This window comes from Parambassis ranga, chromosome 18, assembly GCF_900634625.1.
Source record: "Parambassis ranga chromosome 18, fParRan2.1, whole genome shotgun sequence".
NCBI lineage: Eukaryota > Metazoa > Chordata > Actinopteri > Ambassidae > Parambassis > Parambassis ranga.
Window position 1 is genome coordinate 5,376,869 of NC_041038.1, and position 26,707 is coordinate 5,403,575.

At 41.1% G+C, this 26,707-nt stretch overlaps 3 protein-coding genes across 4 annotated transcripts; 1 reads left to right on the forward strand and 2 right to left on the reverse strand.

Annotated features, from left to right (window-relative positions):
* Positions 1-331: 331 nt before the first annotated feature.
* Positions 332-10,659, reverse strand: dok1b (docking protein 1b). Its single transcript, XM_028429654.1, has 5 exons — positions 10,312-10,659; positions 4,464-4,787; positions 3,755-3,851; positions 3,492-3,664; positions 332-1,920 (listed from the first exon to the last, which is right to left on the reverse strand). Exons 1-5 carry the CDS (start codon positions 10,366-10,368, stop codon positions 517-519), a joined length of 2,055 nt encoding a protein of 684 aa, XP_028285455.1. The 5' UTR covers positions 10,369-10,659; the 3' UTR covers positions 332-516.
* Positions 10,660-11,064: 405 nt separating this feature from the next.
* Positions 11,065-14,574, forward strand: nagk (N-acetylglucosamine kinase). Its single transcript, XM_028429352.1, has 11 exons — positions 11,065-11,201; positions 11,796-11,967; positions 12,364-12,448; positions 12,524-12,622; positions 12,724-12,865; positions 13,196-13,306; positions 13,386-13,498; positions 13,603-13,690; positions 13,764-13,861; positions 13,948-14,026; positions 14,117-14,574. Exons 2-11 carry the CDS (start codon positions 11,939-11,941, stop codon positions 14,317-14,319), a joined length of 1,047 nt encoding a protein of 348 aa, XP_028285153.1. The 5' UTR covers positions 11,065-11,201; positions 11,796-11,938; the 3' UTR covers positions 14,320-14,574.
* Positions 14,575-17,287: 2,713 nt separating this feature from the next.
* On the reverse strand, positions 17,288-26,331 carry paip2b (poly(A) binding protein interacting protein 2B). Of its 2 annotated transcripts, none has more exons than XM_028429641.1 (4): positions 26,055-26,331; positions 20,159-20,325; positions 19,370-19,552; positions 17,288-19,271 (listed from the first exon to the last, which is right to left on the reverse strand). In XM_028429641.1, the coding sequence occupies exons 2-4, from the start codon at positions 20,312-20,314 to the stop codon at positions 19,215-19,217; spliced, it is 396 nt and encodes a 131-aa protein (XP_028285442.1). In that variant the 5' UTR covers positions 20,315-20,325; positions 26,055-26,331; the 3' UTR covers positions 17,288-19,214. The 2 variants fall into 2 exon arrangements, with proteins under 2 accessions (XP_028285442.1, XP_028285441.1); XM_028429640.1 differs by lacking the exon at positions 26,055-26,331 and adding an exon at positions 24,562-24,724.
* Positions 26,332-26,707: the final 376 nt, after the last annotated feature.

The following is a 26,707-nucleotide window of genomic DNA, read 5'->3' on the forward strand; positions in this document are numbered from 1 at the left end:
AAAAAGTCCTGTCAAAGACTTACTCCTGGCCATCACAGTGTCTCATATTTCAGAGAAAAGCAGCAGTGCAAAACATGTCTCCCAGCCACTTCATAAGCACAGCAGATCTTTAAGAAAAGACGAGCCAAGCCACCCTCTCAGCTTGTTAAAGTGAAGACTGCAGGCCGGTATCCACTTGGGAAATCCATATGTTTCTGTGTGTGTGTGATCGAGTAAAGTGGCTGGCTCCAACCACACTGTGGCTTGGAATGCCAATTATGGGTTTGACCATGCAAACACTAACCCTCTCTTTCACACAAACACACACACACACAGGATGACCTTACAACAGTAACACTTCATGCTTTTAATGCAGCCATAATGTGGTTTTCTCATAGTTGCGAGCTAATCCACTCGAATCGACTGTTTAAAATAATTATCCTAGTCCACAGATGGCAGAAATGTCTTTTCACAAACTGCAAACTGTTTGTTAAAAGGGGATGCACGTCTTTTTTACTAAGCTGAAAAAGAACAATGTCAAATATCTCCCAAGTTGTCATATATGATATCAGGTGATCTCAGTGGTGCCTGGTGTTGCTGGCTATTCCACAAATTAGCAGGTGGAGACTTCTGTTTTGAGACTTTGCTGTACAACTCCCTCCCCCCTCCTCCACCGCCCCAGATGTTGTTGTTGTTGTTGTTCACATTAGTGCCAGGACCTCCATGTTTCCCAGTAGGCAGTGGCACCGGCTCCTTACGTGCAAAAATGCCCCTGCCTGGCTTTGGAGCAGTGACAGGTTTGGGCCACCGTGGAGCTGGAGGTTGTGGCGTGCTACGGCTTGGGTTTAGCTGTGGAGGGGAATGTCTTTGAGGCTCTAATGGCTTCACCTGAGAAGGGGTGCTGTAATTCCCCTCCAGTCCTGATGGGGCTGCCAACTCTTCTTGTCTCCTCTGGCTGAAGGACTCCACGTGGGCCTCGTCATAAATACTCATACCTGAACTAGCAGGCATGCTGACACTTCCTTTGGCACAACCCTCTGGTTCATCATATATGTGCTCCTGAGTAGAGACAGGAAGTGACAATGGTCCTTCTGTTTGACCTCCTGGGGGTCGCCTGTTACTGTTCACCCCTCTTCCTCCCCCTCGCCCTCCCCCTGCAACACCGTTCAGACTCAGCGCGCTTGTTTTCTGGTTCAGCTCCAGACTGATCCGGTCATACACATGTGAGTACAGGTCTGGTGGCTTCCTGTGGTTGCTGCCTCCCTGGTGATGATCCCCTTGGACACCTCCTGAGGCATCTTCTCCTACTGGTCGAAGGCGTGGAGTGGGCACTGGCGGGGTGGTGGGGTTGCTGCCTTGGCTCTGACCCTTGATGCTGTCCACTGGGTCTGAATAGAGACAATCAGCACTTTGCAGAGTTGTGCGGACTGAATCTGCAGGCTCAGAATAAAGACCTACACTTTCATCAGAGGACAATACAGCTTTCCCTGCATGCCCTCTTGGAGAGCGTGGAGGTGTCCCTCCTCCTCCCAAAACCCCCAACATCACTGGAGGTTCTGGTAAAGACCTCCCTTTATGTCCTGCCCCGCCTCCTTGTCCCCTTCCTCCATCTCCTCCCTCTCTTTTCCCCAGCACACCATCAGCCGAGCCTGGTTTGCTGCCACCTGAATCTCCATCAGCTTCCCGACTACTGCAGCTGCTGCTGTCACCGCCTCCAGCTGTCACCCCACCAGGAATAGTGTTCCGTATGTACTGGAGTGACGGAGGGCAGTCTGGGTCAGAGTTAAGCGGGGTGCTGAGGCGGCGTTCCTCAGCTTGAGCCTTCTGTGACTGGATGGCCTGGTCCACCAGCATAAAGATCTCGTTGCCTTGCTTGGTCTCAAAGGTAAAATTGCCAGGGCCTGAGTCACACCGCCGTCCTGCCTCAAACGAAAACATAACCTAAAGAGAGAGATGAGGAAGTACTGGAAGTTAGTTGCTAGATCTCTCATTATTTTTTTTTCATCTAAAAGAATGCATGCTTCCTTTTTCCATTGAACTTGTCTTTTTATTTCTCTGATTCATAGGCGTCGCTACCATTATATCAGAGGGGGACGTGGCCCGTTTGGACCCCCCCACATTTAGTGAGTAGTAAACTCCACCTAACGCTGTTTCGATTGCTCGTGAAAAAACTCTGTTCCACTTGGTTCATAAGAGAATAACCTCACCGCTGAAATCCACTCCATGTTGTCCTGGTTACCACAGCGCTGCAATACCGTACGACAGACCTAACAAAGCCAGTGGCTTTTTTCGAGCAAGCGTAAAACACCGTAAAGAGAACCGTCAGTGCCGGTCGAAGCTGGAGGAGGTAACATCAGTGTCATCCCACAAAGTCCAGCTCATGCTGAAGCCTTTGCTTTGCTTTGTCACATGGCCCCAGGAGACGTTAGGTTGATGTTAAATCAACTTAGAAAAGTTGGGAGGAAGCTGCTGTTTACTTTCAGTTACAGTAGACGGTCTTATTTGTCTGACGACATGTTGTTGCCTTTTCTGCTGCCTCCCCACACACAATGGACATGAGGAGATTCCTAACAAAGACACGGAGAGTTAGAGTTGTTTTCAGCATTAACCCATATTGTAATAAGGCCAGGTTAGCTCCTGTTAGCCTGCTAGCTTCAGCCTCGCCGAGCCAGTGCACACAGCCACCTGCTCCTATTCTTATCAGCAAGAATAAAACACATGTGATGGACCGTCAGGACACAGTGGAGCATTATATGAACAGGGAAACACTGATGTAGCAGATGAGGCAGGGCATCATTATAAACACATCCACAACGTTTGTTGTGAATTGAGCAGTTTTATAAGCAAATAAAAATAAAGACATGCATCTTTTTGTAAGTTAGTATTTTTAGTGTTTCAGTATTATCTGCATTAAGCAGTTTGGTTCATTTTTCTATGGGATTTGCCAGTTTTTTGTCTCTGTAAATGAGAGAAGGCCTCAGATATGGAGGCTGTTAGTGTAGTAGCACCAGTATGTTTGACAAAACTGTTGTTTCACTTGGAATTAGTTTCTGTTTGTCACCGAGTTTTTGTTGAATCTGTCTCTGAAATAGTCATTAAGTGTTTACTTCTGTAGGTAAAATAGTTTAACAACCTGTTAAAATCCACAGGAAATCGCAACTACTTCATATTATTATATTTCATAATATACTGATGTACTTTTTTTTCACCACCCACCCACAGAAGGTGTCCCCCCCCCCACATTTTAATGCTTCCTACGCCACTGCTCTGATTGCATCTATTAATCTAACCTCACTGTTAGCAGTCATATCACATAAATCAAACAAAACCTTTAAAGGTCAACTGTCAGCTTAGGTTCTAATCTTGAAAGAAAAAAAAGCTGCAGATTCTACAAATAAAACTAAATAAAACTCGCTAACCATACATATACATGCTGTTGTTATTTGCAGTTCAGTAAACTTCCACTCAAAGGTCAAAGGTCTTAAAGATAGACTTGTTTTATCTGTACTCACCCGGTCCCTCCCGTATCTCCTCAGCAGCTTGTAAGGCCACACTAGAACTTTCCTCTTGGCCATTGGCTCTTTCAAGATCAAGATGTCACTTTCGGCTTTCAGCCAGTAGTTACCCACAAGTCCACAGCGCTCTGATGCCTCGGTACGCTGAATGCTCACCCAGAACTCATTCACTACAAAAAGTACAATGTTGGTTTTGTTAAACCTTGTGCAATTTTCACTTCTTTTCAATGAGTTTCTATGCTATGACTGAGTGTTCTTACCCTCCTCTCTGGAATAGTAGATAAGGTTTTCAGACATCTGCAGCTCATGAGGTCCTCCATTCGAGTCTGTAGCACCACTGCTGCTGCCACTCCCCCCCTGTTGGTCATACAACAAGGACAGCTGAGAAATACATCATAATTGTATGTTATGACTAAATGATTTCATTGCTTTCTGGACGAGGTGAAATCTTATCAGTCTATCAAATGTATTTTAACCAGTAGGAGAACAGAGTAGGCATAGCAGAAGGAGTGAGAAGAGAAAAAGAAATTAGTTAGTAGTTAGAAAGGCAGTGTGAGCAACAGAAAACGAAGCGGATGAAGTCTTCCCCCTGGAAACTCCCTCTGGCTTCCTTTCTGCAAATATGTGTTATGCTTATGTTTGTGTATGTGTGTGTAAGCGCACACAATAGAAGTTGTGACCTGCAAAGTCAGTGCAGGGGCATGTGGGAAATTTTAGATGACTTGCATGAACACACAAAAAGAATTAAGCTGCATCCCAGTTGAAAATGAATTTAAAGTGGCAGTTCTTTGGCTTTGTTCACTAAATTCTTTTTTTGCTCTGTAAATATGTTTAGTTACATTTATGCACACAGAATAGAGAGCTGACAAAATGAGAGAACAAAAGACTAACAGGATTTCAGACACACACCCAACGCATGCCTTGAAGACACATTCACCCATGCCTTTGACACACTACAAACTAAGGTACCTGAAATGCAATGTCACACATGGTAACCATCCACTCCTTTGCTGTGTTCTTTTCTGCTGCAAACACGTGTGTCTTGTCATTCGTTTCCACGCAAAATGCTGCCATGTTTTCTTTGGGGCAGCTCTCAGTCAGAGCAGGCAGGATGGAAATGCATTCAGACAGGCGGATGATCTTCTTGTCTAGCTTCCTGGTTTTTTCATTGGACCCACCACCCGAACCTCCGCTAGTCCCACTGCCACCGCCCGAAGGCGAGTCAAAGAACTCAAGACGGGCAATGCCATTTTGGCTGGCAGGGTAGAGGACGAACCAGTTCTTCTTCCATTTCTGATGGATGATATAAAAAAAGGACATGTTACCGTGGTGAAAGCTTTCTATCTTATTGATAAATCATCAAAACAATATGTGTGATAAACCCTTTGGAAATTAGTTTAGTACAATCACCCTCATGTCTTGTGGACTTTCTTTCAGCTCATTGTTTTGGTTTTACCATTCACCACTTTTTGACCTTTGTTTTTCATTTTGAATATTTGTTCAAGATTTTTTTTAAACCAGCAACCAAAAGAAGGCTGTTTAGACCAAAACCACATAAATAGGAAAGCTGGAAGGAAAGAGTTTGGAAAATAAAAAAAGTGATTTATTTTTTTTTTCACTTTCCTGTTTTGCAATTTGCATGTGGCTTATTCAGACACCAACAATGGGGAAAAGCAGACATACACAGTTTCCCACAATAATTAGAGAAGACTTAACATCAGAGGATCTGAGTCAAAATTATACTTCTGGGTCTTATTTGTAGGAGGCATAAAGGAGGTGATAAATCCAATGCAGCCTGACTCACATCTGCTGCCCAGACACCACTGTTTCCTCCAGATTTAAGCTTTTTTGGTTTGCTTTTTTTTTTTTTTACCTTGTACACAACCTGCAAATGTCACTTTAATTTAAAACACACTGTTAAAGGTGATGTTTTTTGTATATTCCTTCAAGATGATATTTTTGTTTTCTTAATGTTATAATATTTTAAAAAACACAATAAGGAAGAGAAAAAAAAATGCTTCAAGTATATATGGATGATATGCTTCTTCGTGTTTGACCTGGTCGAAAGTAGGTGACAGGTTTATCTTTTGTCCCTGAGGTGTAAGGAAGTGACGGTTAACAATGATCTCTTCCTCTCCAGAGACAAACAACATGACACGTAATACTGAACAATGAGACACGCAGCAGGTGGTTGAGACTCCAGATGTCCAGAACTAACAATAAACATGATGAAATCCTATAATGCGATTGTGGTAAAACTATATGATACTAAACACATTTTAATGGGAAATCCCTCTCGTCCGTCGACCGTACACCTGTTTGTCTTGTTACATTTCTTTACTTAGGGTTGGAAGATGCATGACAGTCAGAGAGCAGAGTTTGTTACTGGAAGGTCAGTGATTGTAAAATACTTTGACCAGTGGGGAAAATGGTACCATCATAACAGACCAACTCTTACTTATGCTCACATTGATTTTTTTCATGAATAACGGGGGGTATTTGTAGCAGCGCTCAAGTAAAATTAAGTGCTACTAATCATGTACTATGTGGTTGATCTAAACTCGTCACAGTTAAAGTAAGAGACACGAGAGTCAGTGCAAAGGGCGGATGCGGATATTTGCATAATAGGTCAGTACAATTATAGCTGCAGGGTCTACACAGTATCTGCTATCTACAGGGTCCCTGGTTGACCAAATTGTGTCACAAGAGGGGTGCTGTCATGAAGCACAACTTCATTACTCTCCGACTCATACAAAAGCACACAATCCAACCCTTAAAATTAGCTGCCAGAAAGGACAGGAAGTGTGTGGGATTGTCATTAACCAGGATTCTCTTTCCCTCCTTCTTGTACATCTGTGTGTATATAACATATGTACATATCTAACTGTTTGTATTCTTATTATTCTCTTGACCATCTGAAGCTGTGCAGACACTGTGAAAAGCTACAAATGAACAGGGTGTGAAACTTTAAATCCTGTTTCAATATGCAGCTTGCATGTGTGTGTATGTGTGTTTGTGAGTGAATGTGAAACAGCTGGTCCATATAAGGCAACAGACCGTTATCATCCACTATTACACAGAGTGGAAATTATGCAAAAAAGATCATGACAGAGACTGAGATACTTCCTCACTGGTGTCCTGCCAGTTAGCAGGAAATGGCAAAATTCAACAGAATTAGCTATAAGTTTGAGTTAGTCTGTAAAAACAAAACGTGGTCTTCATTTTCATAGTCACCTTTATGTCAGCTGTTGCATCTAAAGCACTGACATAATAAAGAAAGACTGATACCTCACCCTTTGACACTTACTGTGTCAACCGGTAAGATAATGCTTCAGGTATCTGTATGAGAGGATAAAAATATGCACTATATTGATTGGTTTATCTACTTCATCATCACATTTTTTATGTTTAAACTTTTGTATTATTTCCTGGTACTGATGCAGATGTGTACACTGAATTGACTCAGTGTTTCATGTGCTTGCTTTAAAAATAGGTTCAGCCTCAGATTTGTCTCTCAAAACAAGTCATTTCTCTAAAAAGCATGTCACAACACATTCAATATGACACTATAACTGTAATCAGATCAGTACAATATGCAGCTATTCATTGATTAGCCCACAGCGCTGAATCTTCATCTTATCTGTCATGACACTGTGTAACTAAACCACTCCACCATGTTCCCACCAGCCACAGACAGGCTTCAGGGGCACAAGCAGTGGTTATCTGTGTGTGTGTGTGTGTGTATGTTGTGTATGGAGAGCATGAAAGTATGTAAGTTACTAATGTGTGTTGAAGAGAGCTGTGTGTGTATGCTGGTACTGTGTATTTGTTAGGAAGGGAAAGTGAGACAGGGGAGAAGGTTGGCCAAAGAGAAAGCCCAGTATGTTAACCACGGGTCTGCTGCCATAACCTCAGGCTTATGCAATTAGATTAAACTACCTTCATATGTCAAAAAATAATGTGATTAACATTATGTTAATGTGTTGTGTCCCCATCCTTAGTGGACTGGACAAAGATTTAAAGGAAAAATACAAATGCAATAATGTTCAAAAGTCAGTTGAATCGGTAAACACAAGTGGCAGCATACAGCGTCTAATGTCCAGGTTAGTCTGTTCAGTCATTTAACAGACTTTAGATGCTGTTTAAAGATGCTGTTCACTCTTTTTTTATGCAGATACTTCCAAATACTTGCTGTATTGAAATGCAAATCAATATTATTGTTTAGTCCTTCTTCTGCACACTCGACAGAAGTGCTACCCCCTTGCCTAAACCAAACAAAGTACTTTCAGTTGGTGAGAATGTGACAGACACAGTCTCCTGCTGTGTGCTCCATGTATAGTATCTGGATCTCACTCTCCAGACTCCAGTTGTTATCCCAGACAGAGTACTCGGTGATGGTTACGTTATGATTGACCACAGCAGGCTGAAGCAATGCAATAAAATCACATGACAAAGTTTTTCCAACTATGTGACATAGGACTGTTGTGTATGTAATATTCCTTGTTATAGTGTGGCCATAACACTAGAAGGCTAATGCTAGCTTTCAACCATTTTAATTTGGTACATTTTTTTAGCTTACTTTTATGACAAAGCTTAATTGCAGAATTCACTTTCACTCATGACAAAGGGTTAAATAAAAAGATACAAATGGTAAGTGTATCAGATAAAAACTAAAAGCCAAGATAAAAAGGTACGTCTTAAGTTTGCTTTTAAAAATGTCTGAGGATCTATTAATCCATCAAGATAGATTTCAGACATTGTAGTCGAAATTTCACAGCCTCTGGCTATGTAATCCTATTTTATTCTGACACACCCCGTCAGTGTGGCAGCTAGCCCCCGGCTGATTAGTAAACAACTCTGGTGCCATGCCCACATCTGCAGCATTTACTGGTAAAGAGCTGCCAACATCAAACTGAAAGCATTCTGTAACTCCAGAGTCCAGGTGAACTACAGACAGCAGGTCAAGGTGTGTGTGTGTGTGTGTGTGTGTGTGTGTGTGTGTGTGTGTGTGTGTGTGTGTGTGTGTGTGTGTGTGTGAGTGTGTACCATACTAGCAGATGCATAGCAACCATGACTTCCCCACAATCACTCTGAATCTTTACCCACAAACTTGATACATGTGTAAAAGTCGTAAATACTCCAGCAGAAAGTATGTCAAGACACCCTAACCTATGCAACTGTATTTACTGTGTAGATATGCATCTCAACTGTACTGGTAATAAAAAAAGCAGCTCAACAGCCACATCACCACATATTTAGGTGTGATTCTTATTGCCTGACACAGAGGTGTACACACATCGTGCTTTGGATGCTATGAATGCCTTTGTAAGTCACTAAAATCATTTTTGAGAGATGTTTGAGAAAGGGTCACATAAAGCTCAATTTACACAAGGACTCAGCCACTGAAGGAGGGTTGCAAATTACATCACCTAATAGTTTTAAAGTTTGATAAAACATCTGCTGATGGTTTACATCCCGAACAACTTTCTGTAATAGCCTTTACTTCACATGTCATTTAACAACAGTGTGAAACAGAAACCTGGGCCGGACGTTACCGCTGTGATTCTGAGTCACATTTTCCAACCATACACGTGGGAACCAGCCTGAATCTGTGTGTGTTGTGTCCACTGACAGCTCAAATGATTGCATAATTCACCAACCTCACATCAGCACACTTTCAGATCCATCAGCATCCTGCTCCATTCTTTATAACACTGTGTATATTTTGTTTGTTTATTTTCTTTTGAAAATTTGCTGCAAAGTGCATTGAAACTGTGTTTTTGGGTGGATGAATATGTATTGTGAAAGTGGTGATTGCAGGGCAGGAAATGGGGCCAGAATGTTTTGTTGGTCCATGTCATATGACCAGAGAGACGCACAAAGACCCTCTTACAAATCTTAAAGACTTCTTATCCAGCGCTGCAGGGAGACCAAACAACAAAAAATTTGCATGGTTGGTATTGGTGTTATCACATATATTTATCTGTGCCTGCCATGCAGAAGTGTCAGTAGTGTCACAAAGATGGTGGCGGTGGTTGCAAGGGTGTGAACACCAGTATACTGTATGTTGCAAAGTGAAGTCATGAAGTGGAACTGTCATGACTGCGAAAGATTTTTTACTAAAAACAACAAAAAAAAAACAACTCCCTGTCCTAATTTAGCTAGAAAAGTACCACTACGGATTATTTTGTTCTTACATTCAACAAATGCTATACTCATATGGTGATGCAATATAGCTTTACTTCAAACCACCACATCAGTAAGGCCAGATGTGTGAAGAGCTCTTGCTAACTTCCTCTCTCTGCAGGTACAGCAAGTTAGTTTATCTTTGAAGCCACTGGGCATGGTGACTGGTCTGTAATTGCAGCAGCATGTGGTCTGTTTATTAAGGTAGAATGCTCCATTCTGGTTTACAAGTGGAATAGCAGCAAATGATGCCAACTCTGGTATTTTTTTCTGCTCTTATTTGGTGGGTTCAACACACACTCTTGAAGATAAAGTAGGACACGGTTATTCCAGTGAAAATATGCATGCAAATATGACACTATCAGCGCTTTAAATATCTCAGACTGTACTTGAGGTAGTCTCAATCACACTTTGTGCTGCTGCTGCTGCTGGTTTTTCTAGTATTTATGTTGGTTTTATGTGTCTATATTGGCATGCGTGTCTGATAAGCATCTTATTGTAAAATAATGGGCTGGCTTATTATTTTTTATTTTAACCTAACATGCTCAAATCGTTATTAATGGCGTCACTGCAGTTTGTTTGTGTTTTTGTAAGCTAGCCATTAAAAATAGAAGTTTTTACTGAGACTTACCTTCCCAAACTTTTGATGCTGCACATAAAGTTGTCCCTCCTTAACGTGGGTGTCCATATCCTCAAAACTCCGAAGCCCCACGAAATATCAAATCTGACTTGAATTTGATAAAATCTCTTTTATTTCTGCCTCTTCTTCCACCAACAACTTCCCCTTCTCTCACTTCCGCTCCCCAGACGATGATATGTATTTATCGCAGCACTCGAGTAATGGTATCAGTGTCATTGTGGAAATTTAAAAATAAAAGTCCAAGAGACAGCGAGTGCTGCCTACAAAGTTTAATAATGTCCGAATGTTGTCGGCGGGTTGACTGTCTGTCTCTCACTCCTCCTGTAGGGCTGGACTGGGGCAAAGCCACGCTTAACTCATAATAGGACGCTTCCGGTTTAGGCCTTCAAAATAAAAGCACACACAAGCATCATTGTGTTCGGATTGGCTATACATAGTATGAATACTCTTGTGTTTCTAAACCTCTAGACTCTCTCTTCTGAGGGCCCCTCATTTGCTAGACAGGACCTCAAACTGAGACAGTGCCCCCTTCTGACAGAATTAACATTTCATCTTCTGTTAAAAGTCAACTCTTATGAGCCATGTCATGGGACATATTGCTAAATCCCTTTTACTTTGAAAAATAAGCCAGTATCCAGTATTGTGTTAACTCTGCGGCTCTTGACGCAGTTGTGTCCGTGCAGGAGGAGTGAGCAGCGCGTGGTGAGCGCACCGAGCTGCTCCTCTTCTTCCCTCCGCCCACCTCCTCAATCTTGTGTAACTTCTCTGTTTCAGATCTGACACACACACACACACACTTTCTAACGCTACATGCCTCGGTTAAACTGTGACGGTAACGTGACTGTTAGATTGGATAAAGAACCTCTTGGGCATCACTGCAGGTATAGGCTTACATCTAATATACAACTACCACTATTCTTTACGGAAACAAATATTAGTTACTGTCACTTTCTTTTGCAATATTACTATTTTAACTTAAATATACTTAGGAAATATTCAAGGAATTTGAAGTTAAGCAGCCCATGTTGGCAAGACATGCAGGCCCCTAGTTTAATGTGTTGCAGATGCCTCCTGCTGGCTCACAGTGTAACTTTGGTGTCCCTGTTTTCAGCCTGTAACGAAATGGTGCTAAATCTCTGTCAGATATTATTCTTGACACAGAGTGTGGATTTTTAAACTATGAGTCAAGACAAAAAAAATGACTTCTAATTGGTTCGTTTTCCTACACGGGGCCAGAAATTCCTGTCCATTTCCTTTCATTATAAAATCACCACATATGGTCAGTGAGACTGTCTTTAATTTTCAGTTTCTGTAAATTATTATGGCGTACAGACCGTGCACTGTGTGTAATCTAACAGTTATAGGTGATTTTGTGAAAAATATTGGTCACTATGCCATTTGTACTGTAACAAGCATTTGCCTAAAAATTGTATTGTTATTTCATGGCTTTTTGTTGTTTATTTTATAATTCGTAGCTTTTGTTGTAACGCTGTTGCACATTGAAAAGCCAAGAACACAGCTGCCACCTGCTGGCTGTTCAGAGGTATTACAGGTTGGAGCTCAGCTGCTACTCTCGCGATATCTGCACAGTTCACGAGCCCAAAACAGGAAATAAGACATGGCATCTGTGTTCGGCGGTGTAGAGGGGTAAGAATGAATTAAAATATACAATAATACGTTTATAAGGTTATTTTCTCAGGCACTGTTCGTTGAAGCTTGTGTTTTTCTTACTCTTGTCGTCTTGTTTTAGTGTTGACATCTTGAAAAGCTAAACCATACTGAAAAAAGTTTTGTGGCTGCACTACAGGAAGCTTTTTTAATTGCATGCGATTGTCTCGTTACCACTTCTCGTCCCCTTTGTTTTTGGGTTGCTGTCACTGTCAGTTAAAATTCAACAGAAATTATTTACTTATGTGACTTTTTGCATATATGTGCCCGTGCTGATTCCTGTTCAATGTCAAATGACTCTTTCTTTATTATGATTTCTGGGTGGCTGTGTGGTTATTTGTCAATTGATTTCTGTATCTTGTCTCCTTCTTCCAGTGGAGGAACTCACTCCAAGGCAGTACTGGTGTCTGGAGATGGAAAGATTCTGGCAGAGACAGTGGGACCATCCACCAACCACTGGGTGAGGAGAAGTAAGAATTTATTAATTTGTCACATAACCGATCTGATTCTTATGTTTTCCTTGTCTGAGTTATAGTTAGTTGGTGTGGACAAATGTATTGAAACCATCAACGACATGGTCCAGAGAGCCAAAATTGAGGCAGGACTGGATCCAAACACACTTTTGTCTTCACTGGTCAGTCAAAATATGCATAGTTTGCAGCTTCTTACCAGTTAAAGTAATAAACACACACATATATATATATATATATATACTAAACTCTAATGTGTGTGTAGGGCATGTCTCTGAGTGGAGGGGAGCAAAAAGCTGCTATTGACAAACTGATTGCTGATATGAAGGAACGCTTCCCCAGTCTCAGCAAGCACTACTTCATCACCACAGATGCCATTGGTGCCATGGCAACGGCCAGTGATCGAGGTAACCTGTCATTTTCTGAGATGTCTTTGTACTGCTCTCAATCCTCAGCACAAAATTCATTCATTTTCAACAATGTAATATTTGCCAATATGGTATTAATAATACAGGAGACATTTTACAACATACATATTCTTCTTTGGGCTATAAATGTGTACATGAGCTTATTTTGATCATTTAAAAGCTGCAGTTACATATCTATGTGACCCTCTATGTGATATTAGCTATGTATACATTTATGTAAGTCTTAGTATGTCCTACTCAACTTTATGGCTTAATGAGATCATATAATACCAGACGCCTCAGCTCAGAGAGTCTCTGTTTTCCTCTCAGGGGGTATAGTTCTGATCTCAGGGACTGGCTCTAACTGCAAATTAGTCAATCCTGATGGCTCACAGATCGGCTGTGGAGGCTGGGGTCACATGATGGGCGATGAAGGATCAGGTAACCATGGTGATATACTGTGCATAAATAATGTATAGCTGTATGTACTAGAATAAACTGACATCTTTCTGTCTGTCAGCATTCTGGACTGCACATTTGGCTGTAAAGATAGTTTTTGATGCCAAAGACAACTTTGTCCCTCCCCCTCATGACATCACACATGTTAGAAAGGCCATGGAGGAGTACTTTCAGGTCAGAACGCACAAAATGTGTTTTCTTGCTAGTTATAAGCTAACACAGAAACAGAACTTTATGCTTTATCACTTCTGATGTGCCATGTTGTGGGAAAAATGTAGGTTTCAGATTTGATGGGCATGCTGCCACACCTCTACAGGAACTTCCAGAAGTCCCACTTTGCTGGTTTCTGCAAGAAACTGGCTGAAGGTAGGTGGCGTGTAGCTTCCTTCTAAGATTTCAGAAGGTACAAGTAGTTCAAAGTATGTTTGTATGTTTAAAGGTGCAGAGGGAGGAGATGCTCTCTGTCAGTATGTGTTCACTCAGGCGGGGAGAGTCCTGGCAAAACATGTAGAGGCAGTCTTACCTGCAGCACAGAAGGTAACACACACACACACACACACACACACACTCATATAGTCCTGGGGTTTCACACCTTTCATATACTTGATCTCTTATTTTTTCAGCCTTTGTTGACCGGTGACCTCGGCCTGCCTATCCTGTGTGTGGGCTCAGTGTGGAAGAGCTGGGAGCTCCTGAAACCAGGTTAGTGTCCTTGTGGCCCAAAATCATAAAACCCTTCTAAAACAGCTTCCAGAAAAAAAAAACGACTCGTTTCTCTGTGCTTTTCTACAGGGTTCACTGAGGTCTTGGATAAAGTAGCATCATCCGACAAGTTCAAGGGTCGTTTCCGTGGGTACAGTCTCCTGATTTTGCAGCAGTCTTCAGCCCTGGGAGGTGCCTATCTGGGGGCTCAGAGTTTAGGTGCCACCATAACTCTGGATTATTCAGCCAATGCTAACATTTTTTACCAACACACTTTTAGCAGCAGCCAATGAGAATCCAGTGAAGGAAGATGCAGTTTGAAATTCTAAGGATACTTGTTTACAATACTTGATAATTATTATGTAATAATGGTAGAGCACATGCTTTGATCTCACTACAATATCCCAAGACAATGATTTATATCTCAAAACAATCAATTATTTTTTACATAGAATTGATATTTAAATGTATACATCTATACTTAAAATGTAATGTTAAAATTGTTTTTCACATTCATGATTTATAATAAAATTGATCTTTAAAAATGAGGTGATAATGGTGAAAATAGTTTAAACCCTTCAGTGAGCGCCAGCCTCAGCAGAATATATATATATATATATATATATATATATACACTGCTCAAATTAATAAAGGGAACACTTAAAGAACACAATGTAACTCTAAGTCAATCACATTTCTGTGAAATCAGCCTGTCCAGTTATGAAGCACCACTGACTGTGAATCAGTTTCAGCTGCTGTTGTGCAAATGGAACAGACAACAGGTGGAAATGAGAGGCAATTATCAAGACAGCTCCTATAAAGGAGAGGTTCTGCAGGTGCTGACCACAGACCATTTCTCTGCTCTCATCCTTTCTGCCTGATGTTGCCCACTTTTGCATTTTGTCAGTGCTCTCACCCCTAGAGGTAGCATGAGGCGGTGTCTACAACCCACACAAGTTGCTCAGGTAGTGCAGCTCATCCAGGATGGCACATTAATGCGAGCTGTGGCAAGAAGGTTCGCTGTGTCTGGAGACGCCGTGGAGAACGTTCTGCTGCCTGCAACATCCTCCAGCATGACCGGTTTGGTGGTGGGTCAGTAATGGTGCGGGGAGGCATTTCTTTGGAGGGCTGCACAGCCCTCCATGTGCTAGCCAGAGGTACCCTGACTGCCATTAAGTAACGGGATCAGAGCCTCAGACCCATTGTGAGACCATATGCTGGTGCAGTGGGCCTGGGTTCAGGAACATGCCCAGGCATTGTAGGGAGGTCATACAGGCACTTGGAGGCCACACACACACACAACTGAGCCTCATTTTGACTTGTCTTGAGGAACTTCCACTCAAGTTGGATCAGACTGTAATGTGATTTTCCACTTTCATTCTGAGGATGGTTCCAAATCCAGACCTCCATGGGATAATAATCTTGATTAACATTGATAATTTTTATGTTATTTTGTCCTCAATGTATTCCACTATGTAATGAATGAAGATTTTTAACTGAAATATTTCATTCAATGAATTCTAGGAGGTATTAGTTTAGTGTTCCCTTTATTTTTTTTGAGCAGTGCGTGTATACACATACATATATATACATATACATGTATCACATCTATCTATATATATATATATATATATATATACATACATATATATACAGATATGTATATATACATACATATATGTATATATATACAGATATAGATATATATGTATATATATACATATATAGATAGATAGATGTGTTGATATACACACAGATGGTTTGGATGTTGGTTTACAAGCAAAAAACATACAAATGTGCACTCATGCTGCTGCAAGATCACTTTTCTGTTTAGTTTCTACGTAGCATTACAGAAACCTTCACACTCTGTGCTGTCCTCCAGACTCCTTAATTTCCACTCATCCCTGCCTTTTTTCTCCATTTCCCAAGGGAGCGGCAGGTTTTGGCTCCACTCTGACAGAGGCCAGGACACAGGAAACAGTTTCAGTTGGCATTGTGTGAAGAAGAGAAAGGTCAGCAGCACCCTCTTTGTGGTGAAAGGTTTAAGGAGACTTATGTAATGTTAATACAGACATTATTTGCTTTAAGGTTCACCAAAATTAAGCCTCATTACCTAGCAGTAATCTTAGTAGTACAACAGAACCACTTGTTGCCATAGCTGCAGCTAGAGAGAAAACACCCTTTAACAGTTACTGTACTTTGTTGTAACTTCTCAGCTGTGATTATTAGATGCTCAAAATTGAAAGAAAAGCCCCACACCTAGTAAGCCAGCCACAGACCTGACCATTTTAATATCCATCTCACATTTCCCTCTTGTACTGTGTTGTTTCCTGATACTCTTTTCTTTTCTTTCTTTTCTTTTCCTATGTTCTTAGCTGTGCATCAGATACTATGTGTCCTGATAGTGGCTGCTTTAAGATGAAAGCCATTGCTCCTTACATACCTGGGAACACTACCCAACCTCATGCCAGATCACAGGCAGCTAACCACATAAAGGCCAAAACGAAGCCACTGCTGACAGAGTACCAAATCAACTATGATGCCAAAGTAAAGAGAAAGAACAGAGCTCCTTGTATGTACGTTGATTAGTGTAGTGTATCCAGTTTCTTTTTATGCACTTATATTTTACCCTTTATGTTGTGTATCTCAACCTAACATTATCAGTGAGCAGTGTGACTTTAATCGTCTCCCTCCTCCTCGTCACTAAAGTCATCATTCTTAATCTGAGCATATGTCTCAATACACAGCAGATGTTTTGTCTGTCAAACCACATAAACTTGCATACACTTCAGGTAGAAAAAAATGAAAAGCCCTTCCCTACTGAGATAGCAGTTACAGCTAGGCGAGAATGATTCCACTTATCCTGCCTGAGGACATAAGATGAGTCATAACACAGCAGTACAGCATCTACTGGCAGTCACCCAAAGACAGTAAAGTGTGTGCAGTTGTTGCCTTCCCTGAATGCTTTTATTACATTTAGCTGCCAGCACTGATGTACTTATGCAGGAGTTCTCCTGCATGTCTTACATGACAACTGCTCCATTATTGCATCTTCATGTACAAACCTATTTATAAAATACTTCTCTCTTCTTCCATATCTTATGTCCCTGTGGTTAAAACAAACAAAAAAACAGTCCGTCCACTCCGTTAGTGAACGGTTGTGCTGAGAAATATCTACTCAAAACAAATAGAACTGAAATTAAATGAGTACTTTAGTAACAAATTTGTAAGCAATCAAACAAAAACACTGACAAAAGGCACTTGTCTTTAACATCTTTATTCATCTTTTTTCATTATTTTTATTTGTATTGAAATTCATACTCTGTGTCTTCTGGACCTTTTTAAACTGTCATCTAACTCAAACAAAATCACCAAAAATGATTTCATGTTGTACAATCCACCTGGCGGACATTCCTATTGGCTTCACGAGGGTGCCATTCGACAGCTGTGGTCCAACACTGTAAGAGGAAGTTCCCCTTTAAACCAGGACTTTACAGTATCTGTTGTACTGTTAAAGGGTAATGAAAACTGATGAAAAGTGGACTCGAATGCTACATGTCAGATGCTTTACATCTGCGTGCACAAAAGTCACAAGTAAAAATATATATATTACCACTTACCACCACAAATTAACAGTGGCGTGATTAAGAGATGTCAAGATCATAAGATGTGACAATACTGCATCTGCTTTAGCCAAGACAGCTAGAAAAAAAAAATGCCAATCAGAATCTGGATTTCCTGAAAAGCATCATAACTATGTTTTTCCTATTGGCTCAAATTTAACGGATAATATATTCACACTAGGGTGCGATGGTTTAAGCGAAACCCAGACTGTACCGATGATTTATGGTTTAAATGCAGAACTTCCTCAAAAAAGTCAATCTGTGTCCTTTGACGAGGAAGGCAGCAAGGAAGCAATATTGCCCGCCCCATGCTCCTCACTGCTTTACTCTGAAGGACTATGGCGATACAGTTTCCTCTACCTACTTATTCCTCTACAAATAGGACTGAATGGACACCACAGGCTACTATACCCAGCAGACACAAAACGCCTCATCCTCAAAAACATGAAGAAGAAAGAAAAAAGGAGGAGAGGCTGTTTGAAAACCTGATTTGGATATGGACACTTGATCTGATACTGAACAAACCAAGCTGCTCTGGCAGAAAGAGGCAATGGCTGTGTTCCAGACCAAATACTCCCCCCGCTGTAACAAGGTGGGACAGCTCATAAATCCAAAATGAAGCAAAGAACAAAGCTGTGAATACACAAAAAAAAAAATATATGACTTGCTTTCTACTCATTTTTTTTATTGTTAAACTGAATTTGAGACATTATTGGGACATGCACACCCCTGCTTTTGTGTACTGGACAAAACATGAACACAGACTTCCACATAAATTGGGAAAATAATAATTTCATCCATGGTTACACCTGTCCATCTCTGTTCACTGGTCACAAATTGCAAAATAATTGTGCAGGGAGGGTCGGGTCTGTACTTGGTTTGGAACAGAGCTGCTGCAGATACAAATAACCCATGCCTCTAGATACACAGGAGCTAGAGTAAATGTAACGGGTTAGACTGACTGATAACTTTACAGAGCAGAGGCAGAAACTCATCAAGTCCCCTGAAATGTTAGTCTTTCTCTTAACTTATTGTCCCAGAAACCCTCAACTTGCTGGCATTATTTTACGCTCAATTTAACAGCACACAAATTGTGTAAATTAAGAAATGCTCATTTTAAAACGTTTGGATTTAAGTTTTGTCTTGGCATCACTCCCTGGGTAGCTGCCTAAAATCCGAGGAAACTTGAGTGAATTCTGCATACTCTCTAAATGTTAAAGTCATCTGAAATGCAATGATGAGCTAGCGCCCGCAGCTGGGCAGTGCTGGTACTACACTCCCCCCACCCTGGTTCCCAATGTCCCTCAGTTTACAAGAAACAAACAGGAAATAAAAAGAATAAAGAAGCAAAAAAAAGAAGAAAGAAAAAGAAATCCCCCCACCCCCCAACTGGGCCTGCCAGAACGCCATTGACTTTAAGTGTGTGTGCATACATGCGTGTGGGAATCAGTGTGTGCGCGGCTGTGACCGCCAGAGTCTCTGAGAATATGTGAGAACTGGTGTGTGCGTGTGTGTGTGTTCGTGTATGTGTATGCGTGGAGGCGCCATGGGGGTGAGGGGGACTCCTAGTATTTCTTCCCTGGGACAAACTCCTTCGCTTCAGGATTCAAGACGCTCTTCCTCTGCACAAGAGATAAGACATAACCAACAGAATATAAGAACGTATTCCTTAGCCCCAACTGACTGAAAATAAATGTGAAATCTGACGGATTTGACTCACCGCCACTTCCTCCAGGTTGCTGTGGTGATCACTGACAGACAGGCCGTTGAGCTGCTGCTGCAGCTGCCCCACCCCCTGGTTGTTGAGGTCACGCGAAGGGATGAACCAATCCTGGTCCTCCTCCTCCAGCATTTCCTGGAAGCAGCGTTCCAGGAACTCCTGCTCCAACAGCTCCTCTTCCACCTGGGAGATGATGAGGGAGGAAACAAAATAAACAAGTAAGTAAAAACCAGCAAGAGTGTTTAAGTGGAGCAGTGAAGAGGTAGTTCACCCAGGAACTTTAGCTGCACGTTGTTCCCAACTTGTGCCTTTAAATCATGACCCAAATGCGAGTGGATATTTTTCCTTTGAAATATAAGCAACTCTCACTGGATAAACCACATATAACATGAGGGTTTGTAAATCTTTAACATATGCTTGGCGTTTTTATAATGTACATATTTGATTGGCCAGCACAAGGCAGACTGTAGCAGCTTAAGTTGAGCCAAGTTAAAAACATCTTTTGCTGCAACATAATAAGATATCTGCACTGTTTTAAAACAAGAAAGATAAGTTGGTCAAAGACCCTGATGCTGGAACAGAGCCTACATAACCAAACCTTGGACTGATAATACAATATCCCAGCTGAATTTTCCAAAATAAGGGAAGTTTGAGGGTGAGTGTGCCCTCACAGAGGGTGTATGCATGAGAAAAAGTGGCTCCAAAACTAAATAGATATAAGTGGTCAGAAAAGGGAGACAAAAAATCCACTGCACATAAGAGTTTATAGCATCCCCCTCCAGCTCTCACCTGTCTGTTGTACTCCTCTTCGTTCTCCATCCACATGTACTCAGCAAATGGATTGGCGTCATTGCTTTCCCCCGCGTGCCCATTGGCCACTGGCTCCTTTCCTTCTTTTCCTGGAGCCCCGCCTCCTGGTGTCTTGGCCACCTCTGGACCGCTCATCTCAGCCGGCTCTGTGTGGGGGAAAAAAAACAGTTGCACGTGTGTTATTGTTGGGTCTTTTCAAAACCTGAGGCTGAAAATATAGATCAGAAAACAGAATACAAAAACAAATTTACTGAATCTACTCTGCATTGTGCAGTTTCATTAGTTTTTTTTTCCTGGTCCAAAACGAGGTATATTCTTATGTAGCCATGTCGATAATAAACTTCGAGCAAAGCTTTTGTACTACTTTGTACTGACGGATGTTTTACAAATGGCTTTTGTACGCGACCTGTATACTGTCCCTGTGAACCCGGAAGTATGACATTGCTAGTCGGAATTGCTAGCCTCATTTACGTGCAGACCTTATCCAGATTTTAGGGACTCCGGGTGGATCCTGCTGGATTGAAATCAATCTGGTTTTAACCGAATTTGCACTGTTCAGATTAAGAAAAAAAAAATCAATCCAGCTAGAGCGGGAATCGGGCTGCATCCGATTGATTATTACACAAGTCTGAACAGGGTCTATAGCTCATGATCTGAATAAGAAACAGATGGAAAACTAACACCAACTGACAGCGATCCTGCTCTGTGCACAGACACCAATCAAGGCTGTGCCACTAGATCTAAAAATATTCCTTCTGCAAACACCGAAATGACACTTAAGGCTTAGAGATGTTGGCCTTTTATGACTAATCAATAGTTTTTCCAGGTTGGTGAATTGCAGCACTGCAGTTAAAGGACACAGTGTTTTTATTATTAACCAGAGGAGCACACACACACAGGTCCAGAGATCCGTTATGAAGCCATACAGGTTTGTCAATTTATGCTAATAAGAAAATACAGCACATCAGCTTCCTATTCTTTCTACCAGGTTAAGCTTCTGAGTGTAGAGCAAAATAATCAAGGCACATAAGTTTTAAAATAAATAAAGGATGGAAAAGGCAGGAAATTGAGCAGCGCAGTAAAGTAGTTTAAAAAAGTTAAACAAGTGAACTATTTTGTAGAAATACAAACCTATAAACAGAGTACAACGCTAAGCTGCACACTCCATCATATTAAACTAACAGCGAAGTCAGGCTGAAGCGAGGCCTTTAAACTAATAGATGATCAGGGTGCACTCAGTTAAGATTTATGTAATCAATTGGACAGCAACTCCTTAGCGACAGCTTTAGTGCCATTTAGTCACTCCCCCATTAATGGGTCAGGATTTCAGGGCAACGTGAGCATACATAATGTGGTGCTACTCCAACTACTATCAGTACATCTGAATGTTGTTTCACAGGTTAACTCTAAAGAAACGGTTAAATCGGTGAAATAAATTACAAAATTACGTAAATTATTTAACCTGCAATACTAGACTCCATGTGGCTTGAGGCCACTACCCCGACACCCAGAACAACATGCCACTATACACAGTACGTCTCAAGATGTCACACATAAACAAGAACATGAGAGACTGATGTGGTCTGAACAGAAGGCCAGATTCAGCATTTTGTTTTCAGCAAGCTGCTGCATGATTTAACCAAGTCTAATGCAGCGAGTCATTGTGTGTGATGAAGCTACTGGCTTACACATCTGTGCAAATCATTTATACATAAAGGCAGTTCATCTTTGGGTTCAGTCATTCTTTTGTCATCAGCAGTATTTCAATCCTAAATCTAGTCAATGTCATCTTTATGTAAATTAGTTCTAATTTCCTCTTTTCCCCCAACGTTTTAGGTGTAAATGGGAAAAACACATTTCAAGGTCAGGTGGATAGACCACTGGTTATACTGTTTCTATTAACACCAAAAGATGTCCCTCAAAGAAGTGTACAAGTCCTTACAATCTGGAAAAATAACTCTCCACAACTACAGAGCAGTTTCATTATATATATATATCCTCTTTCTTTCTGCAGTGGGACAGTCCCTTACAAACAGACACAACATCTAAATATAAAATCTGTCTGTAAATAGTGGACAAGGTCACATGATTGTCCCTGTTCACTGGGGTACTTTTTCATTTCTTCACCCCTTATGCAGAGATTAGACTGTAGCTGGATTTCATCAAGACCACAGGGAACACCCGTCAACATGTCTGCAAGTGGGGGATGCATTATGATATTTAAATGTATCCATATTGCACTCTTCCACAGACACGCCCACAATAATGACATAATCCTCAGACTGCCAGCCAGCTGCAGACTTGTCATGACTCAACTGCAGCCTCACAGGGGGGAGGGAAAAAAAAGCAGAGCGTCGCACACAGCTACAGGGTCAGCCTAATTAGACACATAAACACTATACTTGCAAAGCTTAATATTCAAGGACTACATGCCCAATTCCAAGAATCTTAACCCACATTCAAAGTCAGGACGTAACATTTCTTTGATGCCGGTTCCTGCTTTTTCTGTCGGTGAAACACACAAAATATAATCAACATGTGTGAGCAGAAGTTTGGCCCAAAGCAGAACAGACATGCTGTCCATCAGGGGAGTTCAAAAAAACTACATGTATTGTACATGTTTAAATAGACTAAGAAAAGGAGTTATGTCGGTTTCCCTCTGCTTATCTGTGGGCATTGATAAACAAGTCCAAGATGCAGTGAAGCATACCCAACATGCTGGCAATAAAGTCAAGACACAGGAGAGAGAGAAAAGGCAAAAGTTCTTTAAGCTTGTGCCAATGCATTCAAATTCATTTTTACTATAGTCCATAATGTTATACGTGTCAAAAATTCTCACTCACCCAGATTATCAAGAGCATCAGCCAAAGCTAGTAAAGAACAAGAGTTTGGTTGCTGGGCAACCAAACTACAATGCAAAACAGAGATCTGTTAATAACATTTTTCTAGGTCTAAAACTAGTCAAGTCAAATTTCTAAGTTTTTAAGATTCACTAAAATTATGCCTCATCTTAAGTAATCCAGACTTACATGACAAGTGAACCAGAATAAATAAAAGGAGCGAGTGAGCATTGTGCCATGATGTACTGCGTGTAGCACTTAACATGTTTGCGTTGCATAACCATGTGTAGGTCACCATGTAATATTTAGTTAGTAGAGAGCCAAGATGGGGCATCCTCTGTACCTCCGAGCAGATGGCGATTTGATTCAGTTTGATGAGTGTAAACAGCAGGAAGGTGAAAATTCTCCTACTGTAGGGCATTACAAAAAGTCAAAACTTTTAAACAAGACAGAACTGTGCTTTTGAATTAAAGTAAGAGATTATTAGAGTAGATGGGATATTTTCAGGCTGTTCATCATGATTGATTACCTTGCTGAATGCCGCATTTCCACAATACAAAGAAAGCCTCTTCCTGAGTGCTGATGATGTCCATTTAACAGCATTTCTCACCTGTGCATCATTACATCTCTAGTTGTTGTGTTTAATGAGTGAATGTATTCATTTAAATGACCCAAGTAATGTACTGAAATGAGATGATCCCAGAACAATCAAACATAATCAGAAGCACACTTCTACAATGAACAATAGTAAATTCTATGCTTTTGTTTAAACAAAATATGCTCCTATTTTTTTCTTATTTCCACAATTACCTGTGTGTATGTGTAAAAATATCGAACACATGGATCCGATTTGCTGAATGACAAACACTTAAAAACAACGGTGGGTTCGTTCATTTCAAACTCTGTGATAATACGTGCCGTGAAACGCAGAGAATAAAAAGGTTCAAGACTGATTATGTAATGTAACAGTTAGTGTACTGTATGTAACAGGCGCTGTGTCGTCGTGGCTTACAGTCGGCTAACGTCTTCAGAGCTAACGGGCTAAACCAGGTGTCCAGGCCCACCTGGCAAGTTGATAAAGGGATTGAACGGTTTTAGCCGAGGTAATGCTAAGTGGCTAGTTTACAGTGGCTGCAAATATAGGTACACATAGCTGTGCTGTCAATGAACGGGCCTAAGGTGAATGCTATCCCAGCAGCAACAACAAAGGCTAGACGGCTGGATGGCAGAAAACTGTTCTTTCTACCCACGCTGCGAAGCTCTTTTATATAAACATGCCTTAAATGCAAACACATCATCAAATGGAAAAAGTCAGAGTAAACTATTATAACATGTAAATCAAGCATCAAGGACAAATCCCATTCTCATTCGAATGCTTAAGGCCAAACAAAGTAGGGTCCGCTACAGCTAGCACGCTGCTACAGCATGGCAGCATCAGTGAAGCAGGTCAACAAAACAAGCCTCCGCTCCGGGGATTACAACAGCCTCACACCCATACATGACGAACCGTTAACATTTACGATGTTTAGACCTTAAAGTTACCTGGCATCGTGCCCTTGATGTTTTTCTTAACGTGTAACGTTACACAAAGTTACTGCAACTAGACTGCGAAGAGTGCGTGCTCGTCGTTTCTCCAGTGGGGATTCCTCAGCGCTGCGATGCAACGTAGCTCAACTTAGCTAAATCCTGTTAGCCACCTTGCTAGCGTTAGAAAGCTGGGTCGGTCATGTGGTCTACTGGGGCATTTAGGGTGTTTCAACAAAGTGGGAATTATGGAATGCCTGTCTGTCATTAATAAACAATGCCCCGAAACAGACGACATTTAGTAAATGTAAGTGAAATTGCATAACTACTTAATTTATTATTTTACTAGATTACTCATGTACAAATTAAGAATTTTTAGCAAACTTTAAATATTATCTAATCCTGATATACATAGGTGTGCTGATACACAGTGTGTGTAAAGAGCAAATTATAACCTAACAGCCAAAGAGTGCCGTCAGAAAGAACTGATATTTGTTTATTGTTGAGAAGATCAGTTGCAGACATTCAAAGAAACAGCATCTGGTCATATCCTCCCACAGTATTTCCATGTGAACACCGCTAGTGGCCAATAGTGTGTCATTAAATAATGGATCCCAAGATTGAAAAGATCCAGCAGTGATACACTCTAAGAAGAAATGGGCCATAAACCATTGACCCTCTTTCCTTAGCTGCACTTTCTGAAAATAAAATGCACGTGAGAATAAACAGACTAACGTGGACATTGCCTTGACATCAATAAGTACTACTAGTGCTGTATCACAGCCTGATTGAGTGATTGACAGCAGCTGGCATTGTGGTTGCCTGGCAGCAAAGGAGGGCTGATCCTGCTGCTTCTGTCCGTAACAATTATAACTTCTACATTCCTTAAGTAGAAGCCTTACAACTAAAGCCAGCAGCTTATTCAGGGTGTATTTATATGTAACTTTATTTTCAGAAATCTTGCCAAAAAAACAATATCAGAGTCCCCACGTTCGAGACTCAGTGGGTCCTTGAACGCAGCACGCGAACAAACACCCCTCGAGCCCCACCGCCACTACACTCTTTACTCTTCCGAAAACACAAATGCCTGCGTGGCTTCGGTTATAAACACACTTCTGGCACCTAAAGCACGTCTAACAGGACATGTTACGCTTTAATTCAAATATGAGGGTACTATATTGTTATGATGGCGCAAACAAAAAAAGAAAGTGTGTAAACAATAGATATTGATCTAACAGTTCGAAGACTGCAGATTATTTGAAGGTATCACTACAACTTGTAATGTGATAAAACATTACTGCTAGTTCTAATGCATGGGAAGACATGCAACCTCTTTTGTTGATCAACCACCGTTCATTTTTCCATGATGGTATTTTTATTTAGAAATAGTCAAGTTTAAGTTAAATGCACTATTGTACGATAGTTTTGCGGACTTATTGTCTTCTCGCTGCTCATGTTTGTCTCTTTTGTAGCAAACACTTCCCCTTTACTGCACAAATAACAACACTCACCACTCAACTTGAAGCGCAAACGGGGGAATCCGCAAACCAGCTGTCTTGGTGGTGGCGAGGGGGGAGAAACGGCGCTTTTCCGGTCCCGGCTGTCACAAGAAAACCACGCAGTAAAGAAATTCTTCTAATAATCTCCAATCCACCAAGTGAACATTTGTTTCTTGTGTCAGTTTGTGCACGTTATTCGGCAAAAAAACGCATGAATCTACAGTTCTCTGCCTATAAACCTTACGAGGGAAAAAAACGGTGTGTCGGGTCGCGCTCGTCCAGCTGTACACTTCAGTCATTGGTTCGCTCTTACGTCAATCAAAGTTTCCTGTCGACGCGATTGGTCCAAATTCTCACATGCTCCGCCTTACTTCTCCATTCACATAAGTAAACAAAATGTAACCCTTTTTTTGTCCCTGTTTTTTTGTGATCAATATGAGCAGTTAATATTTGACGACGTGGCTGCTGTAACTAGGTCTGACCTTTGTAAAGTGTGTTTGGGATGAGAATCACAGAGGATAAGAAGCCATGCAAAGTGAGAGCAGATGGAGGAAAGCCCTGCATTTTTACACACTTGCATATTTTAGGGTATGTGATTAGTTAAATTACATCACAACAATGAGATAAATTCTATTTGAGACACTGCACTGTTGCTTATTATAGTT